We start from the raw sequence: 24,735 nt of genomic DNA on the forward strand, positions 1-24,735 counted from the left end.
AAAATTTTAAAGTTGGGCCCTGGGCCGCCATGAAAGCGGCGGCCCTGGGAGCACCGCGACAACACCATACGATGTGCCTCCATGGCTTTCCTATTTGAGCTTTTGTTTGGTTCTTTATGTTCAACCGTTTTCATATTAGTGCTACTGGACTTTTATCTGATACAGTTAACGTACTTTGGCGGCCATTTTGAATACGGCGACCGATATGAAAAATCTTTTGCCACATCGCTTTTTAGTTTTTGAAGATCTATCGAACGAGGTATCACATTCGCAACATGTTTCCATTTAAAATTTTAAAGCTGAGCCCCGGGCCCCCTTGAAGAGCGGCCCTGAGCGGTATTGCGACATCACCATGCGATTTGCCCCATGGTATTTTCTATTTGAGTTTATGTTCATTTCATTTATGTTCAACCGTTTTCGAGAAATTTTCATGGAAAGATTAAAATGAGCCACCCTGTATATCGTACGGGATCTCAGAACTCATCTGATCCTTACGAACTTGAGCAGGGAAGTAACTGACTTCCTTAGTATGCATATGAAATATTTTTCCTGTGAAGCTTACAAGAATTACAAGATGGAACAAACCTGTTAAACGCGGATTTGAAATTAAACGTTAAGTAAATGTTATATGTATTATAATAAAGATTTGCTAATATAAAAGAACAATTATTTTCCGCAATTGGGAATCTCACTACTAATCTTGTTTCTTCTACTTCGGAAACAGAAGATAAAAGCCACCGCATTAAATTTTCTCGCTACAATTTCTAAAACTGAATTACGTAATGCTTCAGTTATTATTTAAAATGTTTATGAAACAATATTAAAATTATAAGAAGTTTTCGGAAAACTTCGTAAGAAGAAAACTCGCCCTCAAAATTAAACCATTCGTTATGCATTTTTTCATGAGAAATCACTTATGCCATATACTAGCGCTATTAACATTTGATTATGAAATATCAACAAAATCGCATGCGTCATAGTTGAGGAAACTACTGTACAACAAATTTGAGGTCATGTTCTGTCAGTTGGTTGAAAACAGATGATTTTTACTAAATTAGAGGTGCTAAATCGATATGTGAAGTCCGTTTTCACTTAACACACTACTATTTTTGTTGTACAGTCACATGACATCTGTTACACAGACATGAGACAGGCATCATACTATACGAACAAGTCAATATAAATTGCCACAGAAATGATAATTGTGGTCTTTTTCTCTTTTATCTATTTAAGGGAGTTTCTCTGATGATAGACCAGCAATATTCAGCAAGCATACTGCTGTTCCATCGTCCACTGAACCAGGAGCATCAATACAACATGAAACGTTAAAACTTTACCGGTATTAACACTTACAATTCCAAAGCACAACCTTCATGTTGCATAGTCCAAAACAGATGCCAACGCTGTTCGCCAGTGCTGCCAGCACGGCGATTGTTGTGTAATAAATTTATCACTACATGGGTCAGCATAACGTTTCATCATAACGCTAACCTGATACTATACCACTATTATCAAGTGCTGGAGAGAAACCTCTAAACGAATTCACAATTGTTTCTTGTAATACATGTAACGTACAAAGACGGTGTTTTTATTTTAGGAAACTGTACGTGATACGAAGAAGTTAATCCAAGTTTGGTGTTTTGCTTGCAAAAACACATTTTTAAGCAAAGGACAAATTTCGTGTTGTACAGTGAAACTAAAAAAATGACCCTCCAACACAAAACTACCGCTTGTGCATATTTTCATGAGAAGTTACTTACGCAACATATGTATTACTAATGTAGTACTTATTTATGAAATATGAACAGAATGCTTGACAAGAAACTCAACCTCCAAGAGTAAATCTCTACCCCTTGTACATATTGTAGATTATTAATAAATCATTTACTTATGAAATATGAACAAAATCGGCTACGTCGTGTTTGAGAAAATCGTCCAGAAATAACTTACCCCCAAGAGAAAATTACCATTTCTGGATTTTTCCCAGAGAAATGACACACCACAGCTAGGATTGTTAATGAAACATATGTATGAACATAAACACAATCGTTAGAGCTGTTTTTAAGAAAATCAGTATTTTTATTTATTTATTTTACTTTCTCCCTTCAGTAAACTATTCTTATTTTTGGGGGTAGAAAGAAAATTCGACACCCCTTTTCATGGGGAATCTTATAAAAACCTTACATTTAGAAGTTGGTGCGGTATGGTATGGTCTAGACAGGTACATATATATATATATATATATATATATATATATATCGGGACAGACAGGTATTTAAAAAAATCGGTACGTACGGGCGATGAAACGCACAAACCCCGCTGAAATATCAGATTTTTTCATAATCATCATACTTTCTTTTTTCCTATCGTTGCTTGAAAATACGAGGGCAAGTCAAGAAAGACTTGGACTGATTTTTTTCCCGGCAGTTCTGTTAACGCTGGAGCTTCATAGTTTGGCATACAAGTAGGGTGGGTCTTGCTGTGCATATATATAAAATGTTGTTAAGGAATCATTGCATGTTTGGTAACCACGACTTTTTATTGCAGGTGATGTTCTGCGCCGCCTCTAGAAGTCGCCTGTAGAAGAAATGGAGTCATTACGAGATGAACAATTTGCAGCTATACGGTTCTGCTATCGCCTGGGGAAAAGTGCAACAGAAACTCTAGGAATGTTGAGAGCAGCCTACAAAGATGACGCTCTGCCACGAAGTACCGTGTTCTGGTGGTTCAAAGAGTTTAAAGAGGGCCGAATGACAATCACGAAAGCTGGTGGACCAGATGAGATATGCGTAGTGCGGCTGCCAGATCGTCGATACTGATGCGGCGATCTTCTCTAACAATGACTGCTGCCGTGTTAATGTTCACCTCAGTAACAGCTGACCTGATACACCTGGTCCACCAGCTTTCGTGATTGTCATTCGGCCCTCTTTAAACTCTTTGAACCACCAGAACACGGTACTTCGTGGCAGAGCGTCATCTTTGTAGGCTGCTCTCAACATTCCTAGAGTTTCTGTTGCACTTTTCCCCAGGCGATAGCAGAACCGTATAGCTGCAAATTGTTCATCTCGTAATGACTCCATTTCTTCTACAGGCGACTTCTAGAGGCGGCGCAGAACATCACCTGCAATAAAAAGTCGTGGTTACCAAACATGCAATGATTCCTTAACAACATTTTATATATATGCACAGCAAAACCCACCCTACTTGTATGCCAAACTATGAAGCTCCAGCGTTAACAGAACTGCCGGGAAAAAAATCAGTCCAAGTCTTTCTTGACTTGCCCTCGTAAAAACAAAAAATAAACCCGAAAATAAAGCTTTCATCAGAACTTTTAACTCTATGTTGTCGAAAAATATTAAAGCTTGAAATTTTTTGGTGAAACAAGACTATGCTTACATGGTTTGATTCAGTTCTCTGATATTTGGTTGCCCAGCTGAAACTTTCAAGCCCGGCCTAGCTCCACATTTATCCCATTGAAGTATTATGGTAAATCATAGCTACCAAAAATTCCCTTGCTGATAAATATTTCAAAATGAAGGGTAAAGAACTTGCTTAATGACGTGATAGGCAGTATGACGACATTTGCCTTATTTGCCTTTCCACGAATATCATTTACCCATTTTCCTTCATAAGCTGTTCACATGTCTTTCTAACCAGTAAGTGTAAAATTTCGGGCTCTACTTGGCAGTAAAAAACATGAGAAGCTCTTATGGAAAACGAGTACCACTACAGGTAAGAATAACTGATTTATACAAATCAGAGAAACTTAAGATTTTCCAGACATCAGAAGACTTACTATCAGAATCACCATCTTCATAAAAATCCAACAATTTTTTCTCATCTTTCTGATTTTTCTTTGTTTCTTCTTTGGACGCCTTTGTTTTATCTGATGTCTTCTGTTTGCGAGACCTTGTTCGCTTAGTATCTTCTTCATCCTCATCACTTTCATCTTCTGTATCCTTCTCACTTTCCTCTCCATCCGTAGAAGCTTTCTTTCTTCTCTTTCTTAACGACTTTACATCTGTAAGTCTAAAAAGAAATGAAATAAAAGCCACATTACTACACACTATTTATAATATTTCATTGACATTAAATTTAACTGCGCAACATAGTGCAAATATGATCCATGCACGCTACGAATACCATCTCACAATTCTAAAATTAACGTAAGTACTGGCAGAACTGCCAACTGTAATAAAAACTTTAATATGAATCTTATGTAATAATGAAAAGTAAGTGAACCTTATTTTAAAACTACAGTACTTTAACACAGACAAAATCAAGCACTTTTTTGTTAAGATTAACAACAACCAACCTACTTATATGCCTTGTGGTTTCTACTTAGATGATTATATATGCACACACGCAATAAACCTGCTCTCTCCTACAAGATTAAATGCATTCTGAAATTGAATTTCTTTCCAACGGTATATAGCTTAGTATTAAGGAAGGAAGAGACAAATAATCAACTAGAGATTATATTTGAATTAGACTAAGAGTGGGTACTTGAGGAACATTTTGGAGAAATTAAGGGAAAAGGATTTTTGACTCTCGTCATATCTCAACTAATAAAGGCGCGCCCAAGTGCAATAATTCCGAGTTCAATTTCTGATGGGAGAGCATTGAACGTATTACGGTGGATTTGATTCCATCTTAAACTGTAGATTCACGTCCCATATAGTTCGGTACTAACAAGAGACACAAAACTTCGAAATAAATAAACAAATAAAACTACGTAAAACAGTAAGTGGGTCTCCCTTTTATGTTGGCCTAAACTGTCATTTAATCTTAATAAAGATCGGGATCGGTTGGTTAGTTGGATTTAGGTTTAGTTTCCCTTTCAGAGATATCCACACATTTCAAGTTCCTGCTGGGAATCGAATCCGGGTCTTCCGCGCCGAATACGTGGTACGCTAACCACATAACTAGAAGATAGCTATGAATAAAGCTCGTTTTCACGTTTTAAGCCACTGTACAAGGTGAACATTGATATATTATTGTTTTAAATAGCATGGCCAATCATCTTCAATTAACTGTCTAGCACACATGATTATAAGAGAGTAATAACCAGAACAGGAATCACAGGAACGTAAAAAAGTTAGTGGTTGTTAATTCTAAACTATTTAATAGTTATGTTGGGCATAAAGTACTTATTTATAAAAACTTAAAATTTCAATTTTCGCTTTGCAAATGTTCTTGTGCAATATTTTCCGGATTTCCTCCCCCATCTATCCATCTAAGGTAGTGTTCTTAGAAGGATTATTTTGAAAATTTACGTCATCTACATTTCATTAACTACTTCTTCATGGTGTCTCTCGACTGGTTCAACGTTTAGAGCAAAATAAATGCGTTTTCGCCCGATACGTTGAATGGTAGAGGAATTCCTTTCATTTCCTTCAATAATTAAAATACACAAGACATATTCCCACTGGAGTTTTACTTTTAAACATGTAGTTTCACAATTACTTTATATTATCAAGAAATATTTACATCACTTCCTTGTCGTAAGAACATGTCACAGAAGAAGTTAAAATAACAGAAGTGTCACAAAAATCGTTGTAAGAAACTAAGACATAATTAATTCGATGTATGAATGATTGAAATAATCGCTATGAATTTCGGAATATACAGGGTCGTATCCAGAAGTAGTAAGACTATTATTATTATTATTATTATTATTATTATTATTATTATTATTATTATTATTATTATTGAACATTTTGGTACATCGATTTCATACTCTTCAAAATAAGCCCCTTGGGCATTCACACACTTCTGGTAGCGAGCCTTCCAGATCACGAAGGCCTTCTGGAAATCGTCCTCTGGGATGCCGTTCAGCGCCCTCGTCTTTGCCGCTTGGACTGCTTCCACCGAGTTGAAACGATGCCCCTTGAGCTGCCTCTTGATACGGGGGAACAGGAAGAAGTCCGGCGGTGTCACATCAGGGCTAGAGGGGGGTGAGGCAACGTGGAAACGCCGAATTTGGTCAGGAGATCAATCACAATCCACGCGCTGTGGCACGGCGCGTTGACATGGTGAAGCTTCCATTTCCCCACCAGGTCTGGTCGCACGCGTGTGATTCGATTTCGCAGCCGTGTGAGCACTTCCACGTAAAATCTTGCATTTACACTCTGTCCAGGAGGTACAAACTCCTTATGGACAATGCCACGACGATCAAAAAATGCAATCAACATCGATTTCACTTTCGATTTCGACATTCTGAACTTCTTTTTACAGGGTGATTGTGCGGCTCATGGTATCCTCCTTGTAGGCCTGCGTAAGCATGTCCTTGGTTTCGGTCGCTGATTTTCCCAGTTTGACGCAAAACTTGATGGCGTAACGCTGCTCCAAATATCGCTCCATCGCAACTGACGACGAGGCGTTACAACAGTAGGTCACTAACACAGTGGTTCACACTCAACTAACGCACGCAGGCGACTGCCGCCGGTCGACACCTGTTCCCAAGGCTTCCCTCCATAACATCCCTACACTGCTCCGCGCGCGCGGGCAAAAATCAGTCCTACTACTTCTGGATACGACCCTGTAAATCAAAAAAAGACGTCGTTACGGGAATATATGCTGTTAATGTTTATCCTTTAAACGCCGAAGGACGAAACTACTGCATCAGGGCTTTAAACCTTAAAAGCTCAGCTCCTAATTAACTTTTAAACGCCGGCCAGGGATTTCAACGAAATCGTAGACTCTCACGTTAGGGGCCCTAGTGAGCCCCGTAATTATCACAGAGCCATGATTCATACATCGTTGGAAAGCTTATGGATCACAGATTCCAACGAGATAACACCTGTGCACTTCCCGCTTTATTCGTAGAAGAAAAAGAAGAAATAGAAAAAATCCGGAAAAATACTTAAGAAGTAGAATTTGGGAGGCCCTGGCAACCCTTAATCACCTTATGCTGACAAAATGAAGCTCATGTGTAGGCAACATACTTCTGACAATAATATGGAAACACGGTAGCCATTGCTACAATATAAAGAAAAAAATCAGAATCAAATTTCTAATAATATAACGTCATGTATATCATTTTCGAAGGGCGATTGAAGACCTTCACGTTGTCAGCTCTGGTTACCTCCCTAATTATCACTGAGTCGTGATTCATACATCGTTGGAAAGCTTATGGATCACAGATTCAAACGAGATAACACTTGTAAAATTCCCGCTGTATTTGTAAATGATGATGAAGAAAGAAAGATAAAAATCCGTAAAAAAATATGAAAAAGTAGAATTTGGGAGGCCCTGGCAACCCAAAATTGGTCAATTTTGAACCTACTGTATTCCACACACATAACCAACAACTATTTTTGCGGGGTATGAGCGTATAGTGGACTACTTTATTGTTTCGCATACCAATTTTAATTACTATCCCCAAGGGAGAGGGAAGATGTCCCCCCGAAAAACCAATGAAAAAAAAAACACGAATTTTACCTTTCTCCCACTGTGCCGTGGCACTCTCCACATACATAAAATGTATGTCCTTGGAAACCTTCATCCTTTTTCAAACACATTGATACCAAAATTATATTCGTGTCTTAATTAGGGGCTGAGCTATGAAGGTTTAAAGCCATGACGCAGATGTGCGTCAATAGGCGTTTAAAGGTTAACCTAGGAAGATAATTTTGCTATCATTATGTTTCTGAAGGATGAAGTTTGCCGCCGATATGCATTTTATGTATATGAAGGGTACCATGGCGGAGCGAAGTTTTTTTTCTTTTTTCTTTTCTCTCTCTTTTTTTTCATCAGGTATTTTTTGGGGTCTATTTCCTCTCCCTTTGGGGGTACAGTCATAAAAATTGGGATGTGAAAAATGAAGCAGTCCACTACACGCCAATGCCCTGATAAAGTACTTATTGCTTATATGTGGAGTAGGAGGGAGGCAAAGTTGGTCAATTCTTGGAGTCTCAGTTTTTGACATAAATTACATTTATTTTCTGGATGGTTTCTTGTAAGGCAAGATATCTTTTCACTGAATTGGTCTAGAAGTATAATTCTTGTGTCTGTATTTTTCTACGGACAATAATGATAAAAAATGGTGCGCATATAACGTGGTACTATGGTGGTGGTGGGAGGGGGCGGCGGGGCGAATGTCAAATTGAAATACAGCATCCACAATGATATATAGGGCGTTTTTATAGGAATTTTGTTCTGAATTGCAGCAATCTCGCTTTGAATTGCAGCAATGGCTACCATTTTTTAATATTACTGTCACAAGTGTATTAGTGTATTGCCTAAACATTAACTTCTTTTTGTAATCTTAGAGTGACTGTAAGGGTTGCCAGGGTCAACCTAATTTTATTTCTTCGTATTTTTTTTCTAGGATTTTTGTTTTTCTACGAATAGGGCGGGAACTCCACAAGTGTTACCTCGTTGAAATCAGTCTTCTATGAGCTTTCCAACGAGGTATCAATCATTATCCCGTGATAATTAGGGGGAGAGGGGGTCACCAGGGATTCCAACATGAGAGTCTATGATTTCATCCAAATCCCTGCCTGGTGTATAAAGGTTACGGTTGTGCCCTATATGCTACAGAAAATGACTGATTAATAAAGAATCATTGGAATGGTAATAGTAGAAGGAAATGTAACCACACCAAGAAACACAAGGACACGATGTGATCTTATCAGAAATTCTGTAACCTAGATACGAATCAGAAGTAGTCGCAATACTACTGAGCCATAATTCCTCCACCCATCTATCATTTTTCTATTAAGATTTCGGAATAGTTATGGAAAACTGCATCCTCTACATTTTTCTACCAATAGCATGTGTTTATTTGGCACAATGAATTACTGAAATACTTCCCAAAATTGACGATACTAATCCTTTTAGATGATCATCTTTCTATAAGACTGACTGGCAATGAGACGTAACGCTTACTTGAAATTTCCTCCTTTCTTTTTCTCTTCTTGTTACTTTTACATAGAAGTAAGCAATAAATGGTCTCAAGATAGTATTTTGTGCGTGCTCCTCCGTGGCCAACTTGATGCGAAAGTACTTTCTGTGCAAGTGATGCCGGGTTCGATTTCCAGTGTGATGCTTGTCTCAAATATAAACTGTTCAAAACTAACCATTTGTGTGTCATATTTTAATATTTTGGAACTACTTCGCAAGTTAAGAAACATTTTTTATAATTTGGATTCCACTTCAAGCAGAATGCTCCGTTGTTTCACTAACGCAGTTCGTGAAGTTTAAAAAATGAAATAAACGTGATAAAAGTATTATGCAATCCAAGAAACTCTGTCGGATTTTGATCCACAACGAAAAAGTTGAAAACATGAAGTAAGGACTATCGGGCAAAAACTGGTTCACATATGGTAGAATTCAGGGTACGTGAACCAATGAAGTCATTCAGTGAATTGTTCACTTCTTTCAGGATTCGGCCACAGTCGTCCCCTCAGACAATTGTCTAATGAATGGACGAGAAATATGAAGATGTGCTAGCGTTTCGCAAAAAAGTCACATAATGATGTTACAAGTGACCATAGCAACCCAATGGCTTGAACTAGATCAACACTTCTCTAATTCCACGGTTCAATTTTTCATGTACATTTTCTAATCCCTGTGAATACACAGTTACACTGAATATCTGGTCAGGCGGCAGCAGTTCAAGATGGTACTTCGAGTAGTGTCACTAAACACAGAGCATAACCATACGTTAATTCAGTGGTAGTTGGAGAATCAATAGAACTCCCACTATAACTTTTGCTTCAAAACAGGGTCCTCTTATTTCCTTTATAATTATTTAAACGGGTCATGAGTCCATTGATAAAGTACCGATGTCCTTTTAGCCGCTGTTCCCAGGTATATTGATCATGCGAAAAATTAGTTTTTTTCTGACTACTCTGTACAGATAGATAAAGAGAGGGTGGGGGAAACGAGATGGAGAGTTTACGTTAGCTATGTCGCTGTTTAAGTTCATGTTATTGTGATTGGTGAATATTAGTACAAAAGCTTTGTTTAACCCACTAGTGCAAGTGATTCGAAAAATCAGATGTCGTGCTTATTACTTTTAAATTAATTGCAACTATCCATTCACAACTTTTGTGGACAGAATATTGTTGCGTGATCGTATAACGAATGGAGTCTTGGAAGCGTGTTATGGTTTTTGAAAAGCTGGAAAATTCGGGTTTACAGGGTAAATGATTCAAAGGATACCGCTGTTACTGAAAGGACAATAGTTTCGAATATTGGTAAAGAAATGTTAGTTTGTTGTCAACAAATTAAACTGCTGACCAACATAACCAAGTTGTATGAACAATTAAATACTTTTTTACTATAAAATTATTGATAAAATATTACTCCAAATATTCCCTATGCATGTGATTCGAATTTCTGGGTGATCCCTTCCATCTACTAGAATCGAAATTTCACATAAAATCTGTTGCAGTTATTTGATTTGGAACTAACTGGCTTTGTTAACAACAATATATACTGTGTATGTATATATATATATCTATATCTATATATCTATATATATATATATATATATATATATATATATATATATAAAAGGGAGTATTGTCCGAGGCATGTTTCAGTACGGAACCAGTGATTGTAATAGCAGTTTCTTTTCCCGTGGGTATCAAGAGACATCAGTTCAAAACTTTAAATTACTGGAAAATTCAGGCACACAGGTTACATTAACAACAAGGCACATAATAGATCTATGACAAGTATTGCGCAAACAGAATGTTTAAGATAGAGACTGGCACAAACTGAAGTTACCAGTAAAAAGGTTGTGATAAATATTCAGATACAAATTTTAAAAACATTAGGAACAAATACTCAAGACGAGAAAGCACAAGCCTATATTACGGGAGATAGCGGCTACTGCTAACCCTTATTGTAGCAGTCATGTACACTCATGTCCAAAACGATTGTCGCATATCTATAACTGTCTTCTTGTAAGAATATAATTTGATAATGATTTTGCAGGGTACTCTTAATACTGATACTATGTGTATAATCGGGAAATGTATATTTGTGGTAAATTTCATAGGAAAAGAATTATAAATACGAAAATTAGAATGAGTAAAACAAAACAAAATGTTGCTGAAATGGACAAGCAAGTTATATTTTCGTTTTATTGTTCTTATTTACTGCTCTTTTGACATGAAATTTGCCACATATATATCTTTGTCGATTATACACATACTAACATTATAAGAAATACCGGGAGAATTCGTTATCAAATTATATTCCTACAGCAACACATTTATAGAAATGCGACAATAATTTTGGACATGAGTGTGCATTCATGATACTCATGACTTTTGCTCCTCTTCTTTTTTAATTGTTATTATAAAGATTATGATCCATTTTATATAGAATACTCGATTTGTTTCGCGCCTTCAGCTCAGCTCTCAAAGATCTTTTGTTTCGTCAATTCTCAACTTCATTTACAATGGTTCCCATGATTTCATTTTCTTTTCGCTTTATAAAAAGTAAAGTGCAGTACTGAAGACACACACACAATAAAGAGAGAATTTACAGACACACATCTTTTGATAACAATGTATATTTCAATAGAAATTTTCTGTAAAGTGTACTGTATGTATAGTTATATTCAAAAGTAGATTCCTTTGGATATAAATTCTTTACCAAACTTATGGATTAATATCTCTAATCTCCACTATTTTCATGGTAACCAAGGAAAAGTGACTTAATATGTGAAGTATTTCATTCTCATGAATCGGAGTGCCCATACAAATGACCAATCCCTGAAAGCCGAGAATGGGTAACCAACATATGAAACTAAAATATAAGGTAACTGTGGCTAATATTACTTTTCACGAAGAAGAATTTCGTACAACATACTACTTTCAGATATAAAATTATGTTTCGATCTCCTTAAATTTTGCATAAACTCTTTTTCTTTCTTTGGATTTTCACTTTAAGGCCAATTTCATTATTCTTAATGAGATAAAAATGACAGCTACATATACATGTATAATATACATCACGTTATATATAGTAGTTCTTACGCCCAAACATGCAGCCCTCTGTGCCCCAAATTCTTTATTTGTCCCAATAATAAAAAGCAAAGCACGTTCATGTTCAGTATCATTACTATCACGTTTGAAATAATTAAACTGAAACAATACCGTTTGAGTTGCAATTAAATCGTTAGAATACGTATATTACTGTAGAAATATACACAAATGTTAATGCTCAAATCTATATAGCAGTCCTTGTCCTATTTTGAAATAATTGAATTGAAATTATGCAATATGAAATTACAATTAAATTGTCACAATAGTTTTAAATCTGCAAACTGCATGCATGCTAGCGGCATCTACTGGTATCAGGCAGGCATGCAATGACATTTATTACCTTGACAGTGTATATTAGGAATTAGTGTTACACACAGACTGACATGCTATTGCATCATAAATGGGATATATACAATCAAATATATGGGATATATACAATCAAGACCAACACAGTGAAAGATGTAGTAGGAAGGAAAATACATCCATTAAGTTAACACACCTCAAATCTAAAAGCCTGTCATTTTGAAAGACCAGCGAAACCAACCTCTATTCTTTAAACTACAACAATACAAGTATTTAAAACAAACATACTAAGATGTTATAATTACTTCAAATTTAATTCTTCTTACTGTTAACATACTTTGTAAACTACTGATGAAAATTATACTTAAAATTTACAGATTCTGCTTACCTTCTAATTTCTTGACTAAGTTTGGAATTTTGTTGGGTCGACTCTTCCTTCCTTTCGTTATCATCAATATCATTATCATTCTCTGCCTCATCTACATTTTCATCATCCAAAGTTTCGTCCAACTCTCCACTGTATTTTTTAATGTCGGTGCTGTGCAGTCGTTCGACCCTAACATAGCAGTCCTTTATATTGTAGTCGAGTGACAGTTCAACAATCAGAGCTTTCCTTTTCTTGGAAGGGCAATGCACTTTAGTTGCTTTATCTAAGTCCTCATCGCTGTCGCTAAGATCACTGATATCGCTGGTATTAACTTCACTGTCAGATTCTCTTTTTCTTTTAGTAGCATGGTTTTGGTTTTCCATTTCTAATTTTTTTCTAGCCTCCATAACGCTCTTAGGGCCAATGAATTTCTTCTGAGTTTTTTTCTGTGCCTCCTCTTCTTTTCTCCTTCTAGCTTCCATTACACTCTTAGGGCCAATAAATTTCTTCGGTGGTTGTTTGCTTGCGCTACTTACAGTGTGGTTATCCTCATCTGAATCTTCTAAAATGGCTTTCTTGGCATCGACTGACTTTTTACTTAAGTAATTATTAGGTTCTTCATCTACATCACTTTCTAATTTTTCTGTCAACTTACCTTCTACAGAACTGTCACTTCCTGCAGAAAATGTTTCATCAGGAAATACTTGTTCTGATTCATTATCTCCCTCAGAGTCATTATCCTCATTTTCAGGTGCTACTTCATCAGACGTCTTAAGTTTGGTCATTTTCGTTGCCGAATCATGATCCTCATCCTTCACTACACCACCACTAACGGATACTCTTCCTACAAAACCATCCGACTTTGTTACAGTTTCTTCATCACTTCCTACACGATTTTGTTTTAATAAACTTTCACTATTTTCAGAAATCTTACAAGAATCAGGCTTTAACAAACTCTGACTCTCTTCAGTATGTGATTCAATTTCTGAGATCTTATCCTCATTGCATGTCGATTTGTCACTGCCATTGTTTAATTCAGATCCACTAACGTTCTTAGACATTTCTGCTTCATTAGCTGTCAGAAATTTCAAGTATTCAGACAAACTGTTGTGACTTTCCAAACAGTTTTCCTTTCCTTTGGATTTTTCACTTGCTTTATCTTTAATTACACCTTCCTCAGGCTCTTTTACACTTTCTAAAGCTTGTTTAGTACTAACAGAATTGCTCTCGATTTCATCCTTTTCACATTTAGTCATTTTATTTCTTTCCGAACCAATGCTATCTGGGATACTGATTATTGTTTCTGCTGGTTCTATGTCATTTGTTTCATCTTCGTTGATTTTACGTTCTCCTTCTTTAGCTGATACTTCTTCTGAACCATGTTTAAGAAGACTTTCATTCCTATCATGCTCTTCAAATATGTCAACTGAATCGTTATGCGTTACTTCTTCACTCTGTTTCACTTTATTTGTCTTAACAATTTTCTCTTTGTCTGGAGTTGCAACAACTGTTGTAGCTGACCAGACATCTGAACAATCATCTGCGACAGAACGTCTAGTTTTACGCTTTACGCCAGCATTTACTGCTATGCTGCCTTCACCTTTCAGTTTATAAGTTTCCTCTGAGTGTAAACTTTCTTCCGCTTCCTTTTTGGTCTTGTTGCCTGAGATATCTTCATTAATTACCTCGTCATTCGATAAACTTTCCTTTTTAACTAACTGCTCATCTATTTTTTTCTTCCTTGTTGATAATTTTGTTTCATCTTCTTTTTTCACAGAATGGTTAGTACTAGGCTTGTTCCCTCCTTTATTCTGTCCTCTTCTATTTCTTCTACCATTTGCCCAATGTTTCTGGCCTAAATCCAACATATTTTCCAGATGCTCTAAATTTTGAGAAGTATAGGCCAGTAGCTTTTTAAATCGTTCCAGATGCTGCGATACATTACTGGGATTTTTTGCAAACCGTTTCTTGAGCTTGGTTACATTATATAAATATAGCTGACCAACTTCCGTGGCATCGGTACAGCAATCATTAAGCCATGACACAGAAATATCATTATCGTCGGGGCTATTTCCAGAAGTTACATCATCGTCTGCTGTCTTGCTCTTAGAAGCACTCGAGTTTTCGTTATCTCTCTTTTCTTCTTTTATTCTTTTCCTTTTGTCTTTACTATCACTTTCGTTTTCACTTTCAGCTTCAACATCCTTGTCTTGTTTATCCTTGCGGATCGTCCGCAGGCTGGTCTTCTTACTAGCTATTTCTTCGTCGGTCTTCTTTTCTTGTCTAGTTTCAAGTTTATTCACGTTTTTCGACGCGTCTTTAGGTTCATCACTATCACTTATAACGACACTATCACTATCATCCTGATCATTATTACTTTTCTTTCTTGTACTTAACCTAGCTGTTTTATTTGTTTTTGTGTCTTCTGAGTCACTACAACTAGTTTCGGAGTTGACTGAACTGCTACTTGATGACGTCATTACCAATTTTCTTCTTGAAGTTATTGTTTTTCTCTTTGCCGGAGAACCTCTCTTCTCCGATAGAGCTTGTAATGCAAGTTCCGTGTCTTTTCTCTTTTTCCTATAAAAATATGGAAAAGTAATCAATAGTACTCAGAATACAATATTTAGAGTACTTTTAGCAAATTAATAATATATTTTACCTGACTTCCATTATATTATACATATCCAAAGGAAGAATACAGGCTAATACCCTATTTTACTATTTCCGTAGACAAATAAGACACGTCGATTCTGAAGAAAATATGCGCCAGCCAGTGACATGCTAGGATTAATTTTTTGTCGACGTGGTAGTGCAGGGTCAGAGAATTTCTCTAGTGCAGCTATTTTTTGAATACCAAAAATAATGGTTTTATATTACTTGACCTATCTTATATAATATATGTTTGCGGAGAGGAAAAGATTGTCCTACCTCTAGAGTCGTCACTGGCGCGGAGTATATAGGATTCAACTTAGCAATCTTTGGAAAAAAGCTATTCAAATGTAATGGAATACTGAAGGTCAACGTCCCAGTTATATTCTATAGGGTAAAGGGGACAGATAACGATTGGATGTGAATAATAATGAAAGAACTGCTCAAACGAGATAGAAGGAAATGGAAAAACATCCCAAGAAAATCTACAGACAAGGTGTTGTCCATTAGAAAACTCATATAACCTTGTATTGTACCAGAGGTACATCGGCCGAAAATGAACACTTCCCTAGAGTCACCGTACCCCAGAAGACCTTTGAGTTTGTCGAGAGAACAGGAGAATAATATAAACATATATGAGGTGTGCAACAATAATCCTGATTGAATTAGCTTAAGATGATCGACAGACAGTTTTTGTTTCTAGGCGATGACTCTTTATGATTTCTTAGGCAACTGAATGAATGAGTTTGTACAGCGAACTGTGGAAACATCATCTTTTTATACTTCATTCATTATTACATCTAAAGCTCACCTGCTGTTTTCAATTTATTTTTAATCTTGAGAACGATAACACTAACGCAAAAACTGTGCAGAAGCAGTAGTGCAAAATTCTAGTATTGCAACGAAAAACAAAAACATGGGAATGAGCTGGACATATCAACTCTTAAACAAACAAGCAATTTTAAGTTTCATAGAAATAAATCATATCTGTGAATTTTCTAAATTATCCAATCTATATTGGCAAGGATCCAAACACAGTAACCCTGGTAGTTCGGTCAACTCTTTATACAAAAATTCCGTTTAACTAATAGCAAAACAAACTGTCAGATGATGACTCACAGCGCGAAGCTACTTCTATAAGTTCAGTCTAAGAATGGAAATTTGGTAATATATCATACACCTAAGTCATTTGCGAAGTTAAACTATATTATTTGGTCTAGGAATTAATTCGTGCGGGTGGACAAGAGATGGCGCAACGAACGGAGCGTCCCACAGTTCCGTGTATCCACACATGTGTTGCAAACCCCCGTCATCGCGTATCGTTCGTAGTATAGGACAGTGGATTAAAGCGTCAACAACACCAGTTTGTAGTTAAGTGAACATGGCGCAATTTGTGCCTGATAAAGTGTTTTTGCGGGGTGTCCTGCTGCATTACTTTAACATGCAGAAAAGTGCGACTGAAAGTCATCGTATTTTGGTGGAAATGTATGGTGACCATGCTCTAGCTGAGCGAACGTGTCAGAAGTGGTTTGCACGGTTTAGAAGTGGTGATTTCGGCTTGGCTGACCAAGAGCGAGCTGGACAGCCAAAAAAATTTCAAGACGAAGATTTGACAGCATTGCTCGAGCAGGATTCGTGTCAAACGCAGGAACAACTTGCAGCAGCATTAGGCGTTGATCAAACAACAGTCTCCAAACGCTTGAAAGCCATGGGAATGATTCAAAAGATGTCACATTGGGTTCCACATGAATTGAAAGACAGAGACGTTGAAAGACGAAAAACCATTTACGAATTGCTGCTTCAATGACAGAGCAGAAAGGGGTTTCTGCATCGAATTATTACGGGTGATGAGAAGTGGATCCATTACGAGAACCCTAAACGAAAAAAGGCCTGGGTGAAACCAGGTGAACCAGGTCCATCACAACCAAAACGAGATATTCACTGTGCAAAGGTTATGCTGTGCATATGGTGGGATATGAAAGGTGTGGTGTACTATGAGCTGCTGCAACCGGGTGAAACTATGAATGGAGAACGTTATCGACGACAATTAATGCGTTTGAAGCAAGCTCTGGCCAGAACACGACCAGAATGGGAGAACAGACATGATAAACTTATTGTTCAACATGATAACGCTCGCCCACATGTCGCAAAACCGGTCAAAACCTATTTAGAAAATGTCGGATGGGAAGTTTTACCCCACCCGCCGTATTCACCAGACGTTGCTCCTTCGGACTACTACTTGTTCGATTGCATGAACAACGATTTGATTGGACAGCGGTTTACTTCTTCAGAAGATATCGAAACATGGGTCTCTGACTGGATCGCTTCCAAGGATGAGGACTTCTTTCGCCACGGAATCCGTACATTGCCTGACAGATGGGCGAAAGTGGTGGCTAGCGATGGACAATATTTTTCTTAAGGTATTTATGTATTTTGTGTTTGTACTACAGCTTCAATGTGTGCGTACCAACCGCACGAATTAATTCCTAGACCAAATAACTTAGAATAAGTATAATTTATTCTTCATTACAAAATATCCGAAAGAAATCGTTAGAGATAGAATTTTTGTAAAACCGCACTCAAAAAGGTATACACCGCTAGTAACTGTAGGAAGAAAGGTGGAATCCATGAACAACAAATGAACAGAAAAATGACAATCAGTTTTCTTTTTTTTTTCTTTTTTTGTAAATAAATTTCGTAGGAGATAAGATACATTAAATATTTGTCGGAATATTATATTAAAATGAAAATGTATCAAACTTTTATTAAATTATCTCTATGTGTGTGTGTAATACTTAATGTAATCGAGGAAGAAAACCTGGTAAACACATGTACTCATTTTTCAATTAAATAAAAATATCAGTTTATGATTGATAACGGAAGATGAAAGCTATTATACGTCACGGATAGTGAACTACTTCACGATATTTCACCAGTAAGTCCGAATTTACGAACGACATTCTCACTCAGGTAAACTAATAGACTCAAAATATCAACTTAACACTTCTTTCTCTCCTCAACTATAGGTTGGTGAGCAAAATGGAAATTTTGAAACTTTCTCTCCCTTTTGAAAGCTGTTTTATACTTTGAGAAAGTCTCTTCTTCAAACTGCATCTTGATATTCTATCCTTTGTCTTCCTCTTCCTAGTTTTCCTTCTGCCGTTCCCTCGAACCACACGGTGATCCAATCGGAGTGCCGAACAAGATGGCCAAGCATGTTGTTTCTTCTTTTTCCTATTATCTTCTTATGACCTGTCGCCTTCATTAGCTTCCTTTAGTACGTCTTTATTCCTTTTCCTTTCGATTCATGATATGCGCAGAATTCTGCGCCAACACCACATTTCAAATGCTTCCAGCTTGGATATTTCAGCTTTTCTCAATGTCCACGTCTCTGATCCGTAACGCATCATGCTCCATACTAGAATCTTAATAAATCGTTTTCAAACATCCAGCGACACATTTCTTGATGTTAAGAGTCCTCTTTTCCTATTAAATGCTTGTTTGGCCTGCGTTATTCTTGAACTTACATTTTTTTCACTTCTTCCGTCTGAGGATATTAGACTTCCTAATTAGATGAACGTCTAGCGTTCTAATTTTTATCAGATATATATGGATTATTATTATTATTATTTTTACACTATTCTAAAAATCAAGAACTACTCAAAAATTCCTCAATACAAACGTAAATAAGCATCACTCGATGACTTAATAGGGAGGTGGTGAAGTTACTTGCATGACTTGTTTCACAGTAGAAATGAGTATATTTATAGTCAGAATAGGACAATACTAATTTTCTATATAAATTAATCCAAGAAGTGATGAATAAAAAGGCGGACAGCAACTTTTGGACGTGGTCACGACTGGTTTGGTATGAAGGCCTAATGAAAACCATTTCCTAGTTTTGGAAGCGAGGCAATTTTTGAGATCAAGAACAGCCAAAATTACATCCATTACAAAATTAACGATTAAATCAATCACTTACACAAGATTAACGCTTAAATCAATCAGCTATAAAAAAATATCGATTAAATCAATCAGTTACACAAAATTACCGATTAAATCAATCAGTAATACAAAATTAACGATTAAATCAATCAATTACACAAATTAACGATTAAATCAATCAGTTATTTAAATTAACGATTAAACCAAGCAGTTACATAAAATTAACGATTAAATCAATCAGTTATTCAAAATTAACGATTAAATCAATCAATTAGTTTTTAAAATTTAATTAATTAAATTTTTCAGAGAGTTATGTTTTAATTGATAATCGTTATAAAACCTGACAACGATTAAGAAATTAATAGCTCCTTTTTTTCTCGAAAATTATGTGAAATAGATATTTTCCAAGTTATTTTGTAATGTATGTCAAAAACGTCATGGTGGTTTTACAACAGTAATTTGCCTTACAGTGCAAGCCTTTTCCCACCAAAATGAACACTTGCTTTGAAATCTTGGTCAACGTCCCTGTCCTCTCCAGATGGGTAAACCAGTATCTGTAATAGTATCTATTTGATACAGGCTCAAGACTCCTCGAGAATTTTTCGGTAGTAGATCTACAAAATGTGATTTACTTGGTATTTATGGTACTTTGAGATTTGTTCTGTCATTTTTGTAAAGTGAAATGAAATATTTGTGTTTTACGTCCCACGATTATGCCGGCTAGGCTAAAGGAGACGGTGATGATGAGAGATGAATGAAGTGGTGGAACGAAGAAAGTGAGAGAACCCCGAGAAAACCCACGAGCACGGTGTTTGTCCACCACAAAGTTCACTTGGCGGGGGCTGGGATCGAACCCGGGACCCGAAGTATCAGAGGTGGACGCTCTACCACTGAGCCACCGCGTCCAAATGCATGTAGTTCAATTGCATGTAGTTCAATTCATTGTATCTATTTTTTAAAAAGGTCTATACGTTTTATATTCTTGTTTTTTGTAATTTTATTCGCGAATGTGTTATTTCTAGAGACATTCTTTTTGTGAAGTATGAAATATCATACATTGAGCACTACCAAGAGAAACTTTATGTATACTTTCAAGTTGAACCCCGAAAGCGACGCAGACGTTGTTCTACATACTTTAGAAGAACGGGATGAAAGCGACCCACACCCATAGATAGCATGTGAGTTGAATTTCTGCTCTCCGGTGTAGTGACGGTTACAATAGTGATCAGGATAAGGCGGAGAGTGATTATGAGGGAACACTTGCGTCTATCAGGAATGTTGGAAAAGGTGTTTTGTGTCAACCGCAGGAAGCACATACTCTCAAAAAACTTTGATAAACATGTGAGCGAACGGCGTAAGTAAATCGATGGAAATGGAAGACAATAACTAGTTATTGTGGGATAAACCTGGACTTTCCATACGAAGTAAAACAGCAAATGGAAGAAATTTAAAGAAAACCACAAACTGGAAAGAAAACCACAAATTGGAAAAACATGCATTTTGAAAAGTTGTTAAAGTTGCCACAACGAAACGATAAGAAGCCAGTCTGTATTCAGGAGTGTCAAGAGAGAAAGTTTACCGCTCTTGATATTTTCAGATTGTTTCTCGATGATGGAACTATTTAAAAAATGCAGACTTGAAAGTATGCTATGGAAAAGGACACATTATTTAATGTCCTCCCGATGACGTTTTTAACTATTATTACTCTCTGGCTACAGTCCCAATATACACAGATGCATGTGTTAGAGACTTCCAGATACACACAATGTCCTAGTATCTAACACCATGTCCCTAAATTCCTAAATAAATTCGGACTGCTCCATGGAGTTATTCATTTGAATGACAATGCTAAATTTGAATTTAAAAAGCACGTCCACTCAGCATCTCAATAAGAAGCCAGTTTGATATGGATTTAAATTTTGGTGCCTTGTGACGTCTGCGGCCTATCTTTTGGGGTTTGAACTATACACCGGAACAAACCGATCTAAAGAGCCAGATTATAACTTTCTGACCTTCTTTGATAAGAGATCTATGTTTTCAATATTTCATGTAACATTAATAGCTATAACATTTACACCCACTTTGCAGAACAAAACAGACTTGATAGAAGTGACCATGCTCGTGGAGAACAAACTCAACGTCCGTGTGGAAGGAAATGTACGAAATTCAAAATGAAATGAAATGAAATCTTTAAGTTTTACGTCCCACGATTATGCCGGTTGGGCTAAAGGAGACGGTGATGATGAGAGATGAGTGAAATGGTGGAATGAAGAACCCCGAGAAAACCCACGAGCACGGTGTTTGTCCACCACAAAGTCCACACGGCGCGAGCTGGGATCGAACCAGGGACCCCAAGCACCGGAGGTGAACGCTCTACTACTGAGCCACCGCGCTCCCCTCTACGAAATTCAAGTGCCTGAAATATATAGCTCAGTGTCACGTAGAGCGGTAACATGACTGTGTTCGGACAACGAAAATATTGTCTTGGTATTTAGTAAAACGATATAGCAGTATACATGTTTTATCACAGTTATTTTCGTATCCCTTTGAAGTACTGTACACCATGTTATTGGTCTTGTATTCATATATTAATACTTCCATGTATTAATCTGAAAGATACATATATTCATCACTGTAGTCTGATTTATCATTATGGGGGCTTACTGTTTCAATTTTCTTGGACAACTATGACTTTAGATTGACTTATACCATATTCCAGATTTATTATATCCTAATGACGAGCATATGATATTTTATGTGCCACAGAATTGGGAAAAAAATAAAAGTTCAAATTTACAATATATTTCATATATTACTCTATCAATGTAGGAAATACAAGATAATCTACTCAAAACAAAACAAAAAGAAAATGGGGAGTACTGAATTAAGGGCAAGACCCCTGGAATTATCTCTTGATATGTCCCTGTGTGGAGTCGCTAACCTCCCCTGGTTTATTAAAACTGGCATTTCATATGCCACCTCATTTCTCTAGTAGTAGTTTTGGAGGTTTTTACCTCCAAATTTAATTTCCCACATTTTCAGCAGCCTGTATCTCTTCTGAAACAATGCCATCTCGAAGAAATGTTTACTGGAATTTTTTCTTGTTTCTACGATTGCCTTCCAAAGTTCTAAACGATCTTTAGAAACACTCGAAACTGTCTATGTATATAGATAGATATAAAGATATATAGATATATATAAATGGAAGATGTAATGTGACCATACATCACTATCTCATCCACTAATAAGTTGATAAAGGGTAAAAAGCACATTTCAGGTATTTGTTGTTTTATCGTAATTTGTGTGAAAAATTACTTGTTTCTGGAGAATTAAAACTTCAATCAATATGTTTCGATGCTCGCTGAGACCTTTATTAGTAACCTCTAATCTATTTTATACAGGGTGGGTCATATTCACGAAAGGGCTGCAGCACGTAATATTTTATATGAGAATAAGATTAATGTGAATGTTTGTGATCGCCGTAGTATAAGTATGGGGAAAATGTTCTAACCACCATTTTTCTCTTATTTTGCAGATTGCATGAGTAAACAGCCAGAAAGTGACACATGGAAAAATTCACAGCTGCGCAAAAAACGAAAAAATATTGAACTGTATTTTGAAAACAGAGATCAATTGTTCTAACACAAAAAGCGTACCGCCGAAAGTTGTGTCAGGGATGCATTTTTTCAATCAATGATTCGTCGTTTAGTTGGACGTTTCAGAGAAAACGTTCGATACCTGATCTGCCACGATAAGGGCGACTACGCTCGGCAAGAACACTTGCAGTAATTGAACGAATTCGAGTAGTATTGAAGGAGTACCGGAGGTTTCCACAAGAGGGTCGGCCATGTGAGATGAGATTGAGTCGAAGGACACTATGTCACATTTTAAAACATGATTTGCATCCGTATCCCTACAAAGTACAACTGGTGCAACAACTGCATAAAACAGATTATGGCAATGCCTCAGATTTGCTATGCGCATTCAGGAGTTGGATCGTAAGAACGCCGATTTTCCTGACAATCTGATCATAAGTAACGAAGCACACATCCACCTTCAAGGGTAAGTAAGCGAACAAAGCTGCAAGTTTTGGGGTCCCAAAAATCCACAGATTATCCACCAACGTCCATCATACCCTGTGAAGTGTACGATGTAGTGTGGTGTTACGCCCCAGAGAATCGTTGGGCCTTACTTCTTCGCAGATGGCAATGGCAAATGCAGTAACCGTCATCGGTGCTCGATATCGGGCGATGATTAAAGAAATTTTGTTTCCTGCAGTAAGAACATGACATACGTTTGGTTCCAGTAAGATGGTGCCACAACGCACACATCTAGGGATGCAATCGCACTTCTGGGAACCATTTTTGGGCATCAACTCATTTTACGGAATATAAATAACATTCCTTGGCCACCGTGATCGCCAGATTTGGACGCACCAGACTTTTATCTTTGAGGCTACCTCAAAGAACGGGTATACGCCAATAAACCTTACCTTAGGGGCCACATCTAAGAGCGCGTATATGCCAATAAATCACAAATACAGCAGCTCAAGGAGAACATCTGCACGGAAATCCAAGTGATAACTCTACCAACTTTGAGAATGTACCTTCGTCGCTGGTTTGTCAAATTTCGTTCCTGTGACACAGCGTTGCGAAACGAGCTTTCTGAGAACCGAGCAACTTTGAATCCGCTTCTCAAGGACCGTGGAAGATCTTCCAAAAAGTGCTCGTGCCATAGCAGATGAGTTAGAGATACATCATACCACTGTCTTTCGGATGCTCCATTCAATAAAGAAGATGAAAAACTTGGATTCACGGGTGTCACATGAGTTGACACCGGCCAACACTAATCACCGTCTAAAGATGTGCTCGAGTGTAAGGCATAAGAGGAAGTTTCCAGCTTCGAATTGTCACTTTAGATGAAAAATGAGTCTACTATGATAATCGTAAACGTTCAGGACAATGGTTGGATCGTAATCAACGACCAGAAGTTTCCTAAACCACTTCTCTACCCTTACAAGATGTTATTGCTAGTATGCTGGCCTACTGTCAAAATGATGCATCGTATCATTCTCAGGTGAGGTGAAACTATTGATGCAGATCATTCGAGTGCTGAACTCCATGAAATGTGCCTTAAACTTCTAGGCAAGTATTCAGAAATGGTCAACAGACATGGTGTCCTCCTCACGTTGGACAATGCTCGCTCACATGTCGCACAATGGACGCTGCACGCTCTCCATGAGTTACAATATGAAATTATTCCTCACCTACCGTATTTCTCCGATATCTATCCCACTGACTACCATCTCTTCCTGCATGTGGATCATTTCTTGGGAGAAGAGACTTTTTCTGATGATAGGTGATGCAACGTGTGGTTGAAGATTTCTTCGCCGAACCACCGACTACAGACTTCTTCCGCAACGGAATCCAATTGTTGGTTAAACAATGACAAAAGTGTGTG

The 24,735-nt window shown here is 37.1% G+C and overlaps 1 protein-coding gene across 1 annotated transcript in view; it reads right to left on the bottom strand.

Annotated features, from left to right (window-relative positions):
- The window catches only part of LOC145680958 (uncharacterized), a gene marked incomplete in the record, with an annotated part of 264,706 nt that overhangs the window by 183,091 nt on the left and 56,880 nt on the right, over positions 1–24,735 (bottom strand). Inside the window, 2 exon segments of the mRNA XM_081752173.1 lie at positions 3,797–4,029; positions 12,700–15,258. Of these exon segments, the coding sequence (XP_081608299.1) occupies positions 3,797–4,029; positions 12,700–15,258 (2,792 nt within the window).

The sequence above is a fragment of the Thermobia domestica genome, chromosome 3 (assembly GCF_964235325.1).
Source record: "Thermobia domestica chromosome 3, izTheDome1.hap1.1, whole genome shotgun sequence".
NCBI lineage: Eukaryota > Metazoa > Arthropoda > Insecta > Zygentoma > Lepismatidae > Thermobia > Thermobia domestica.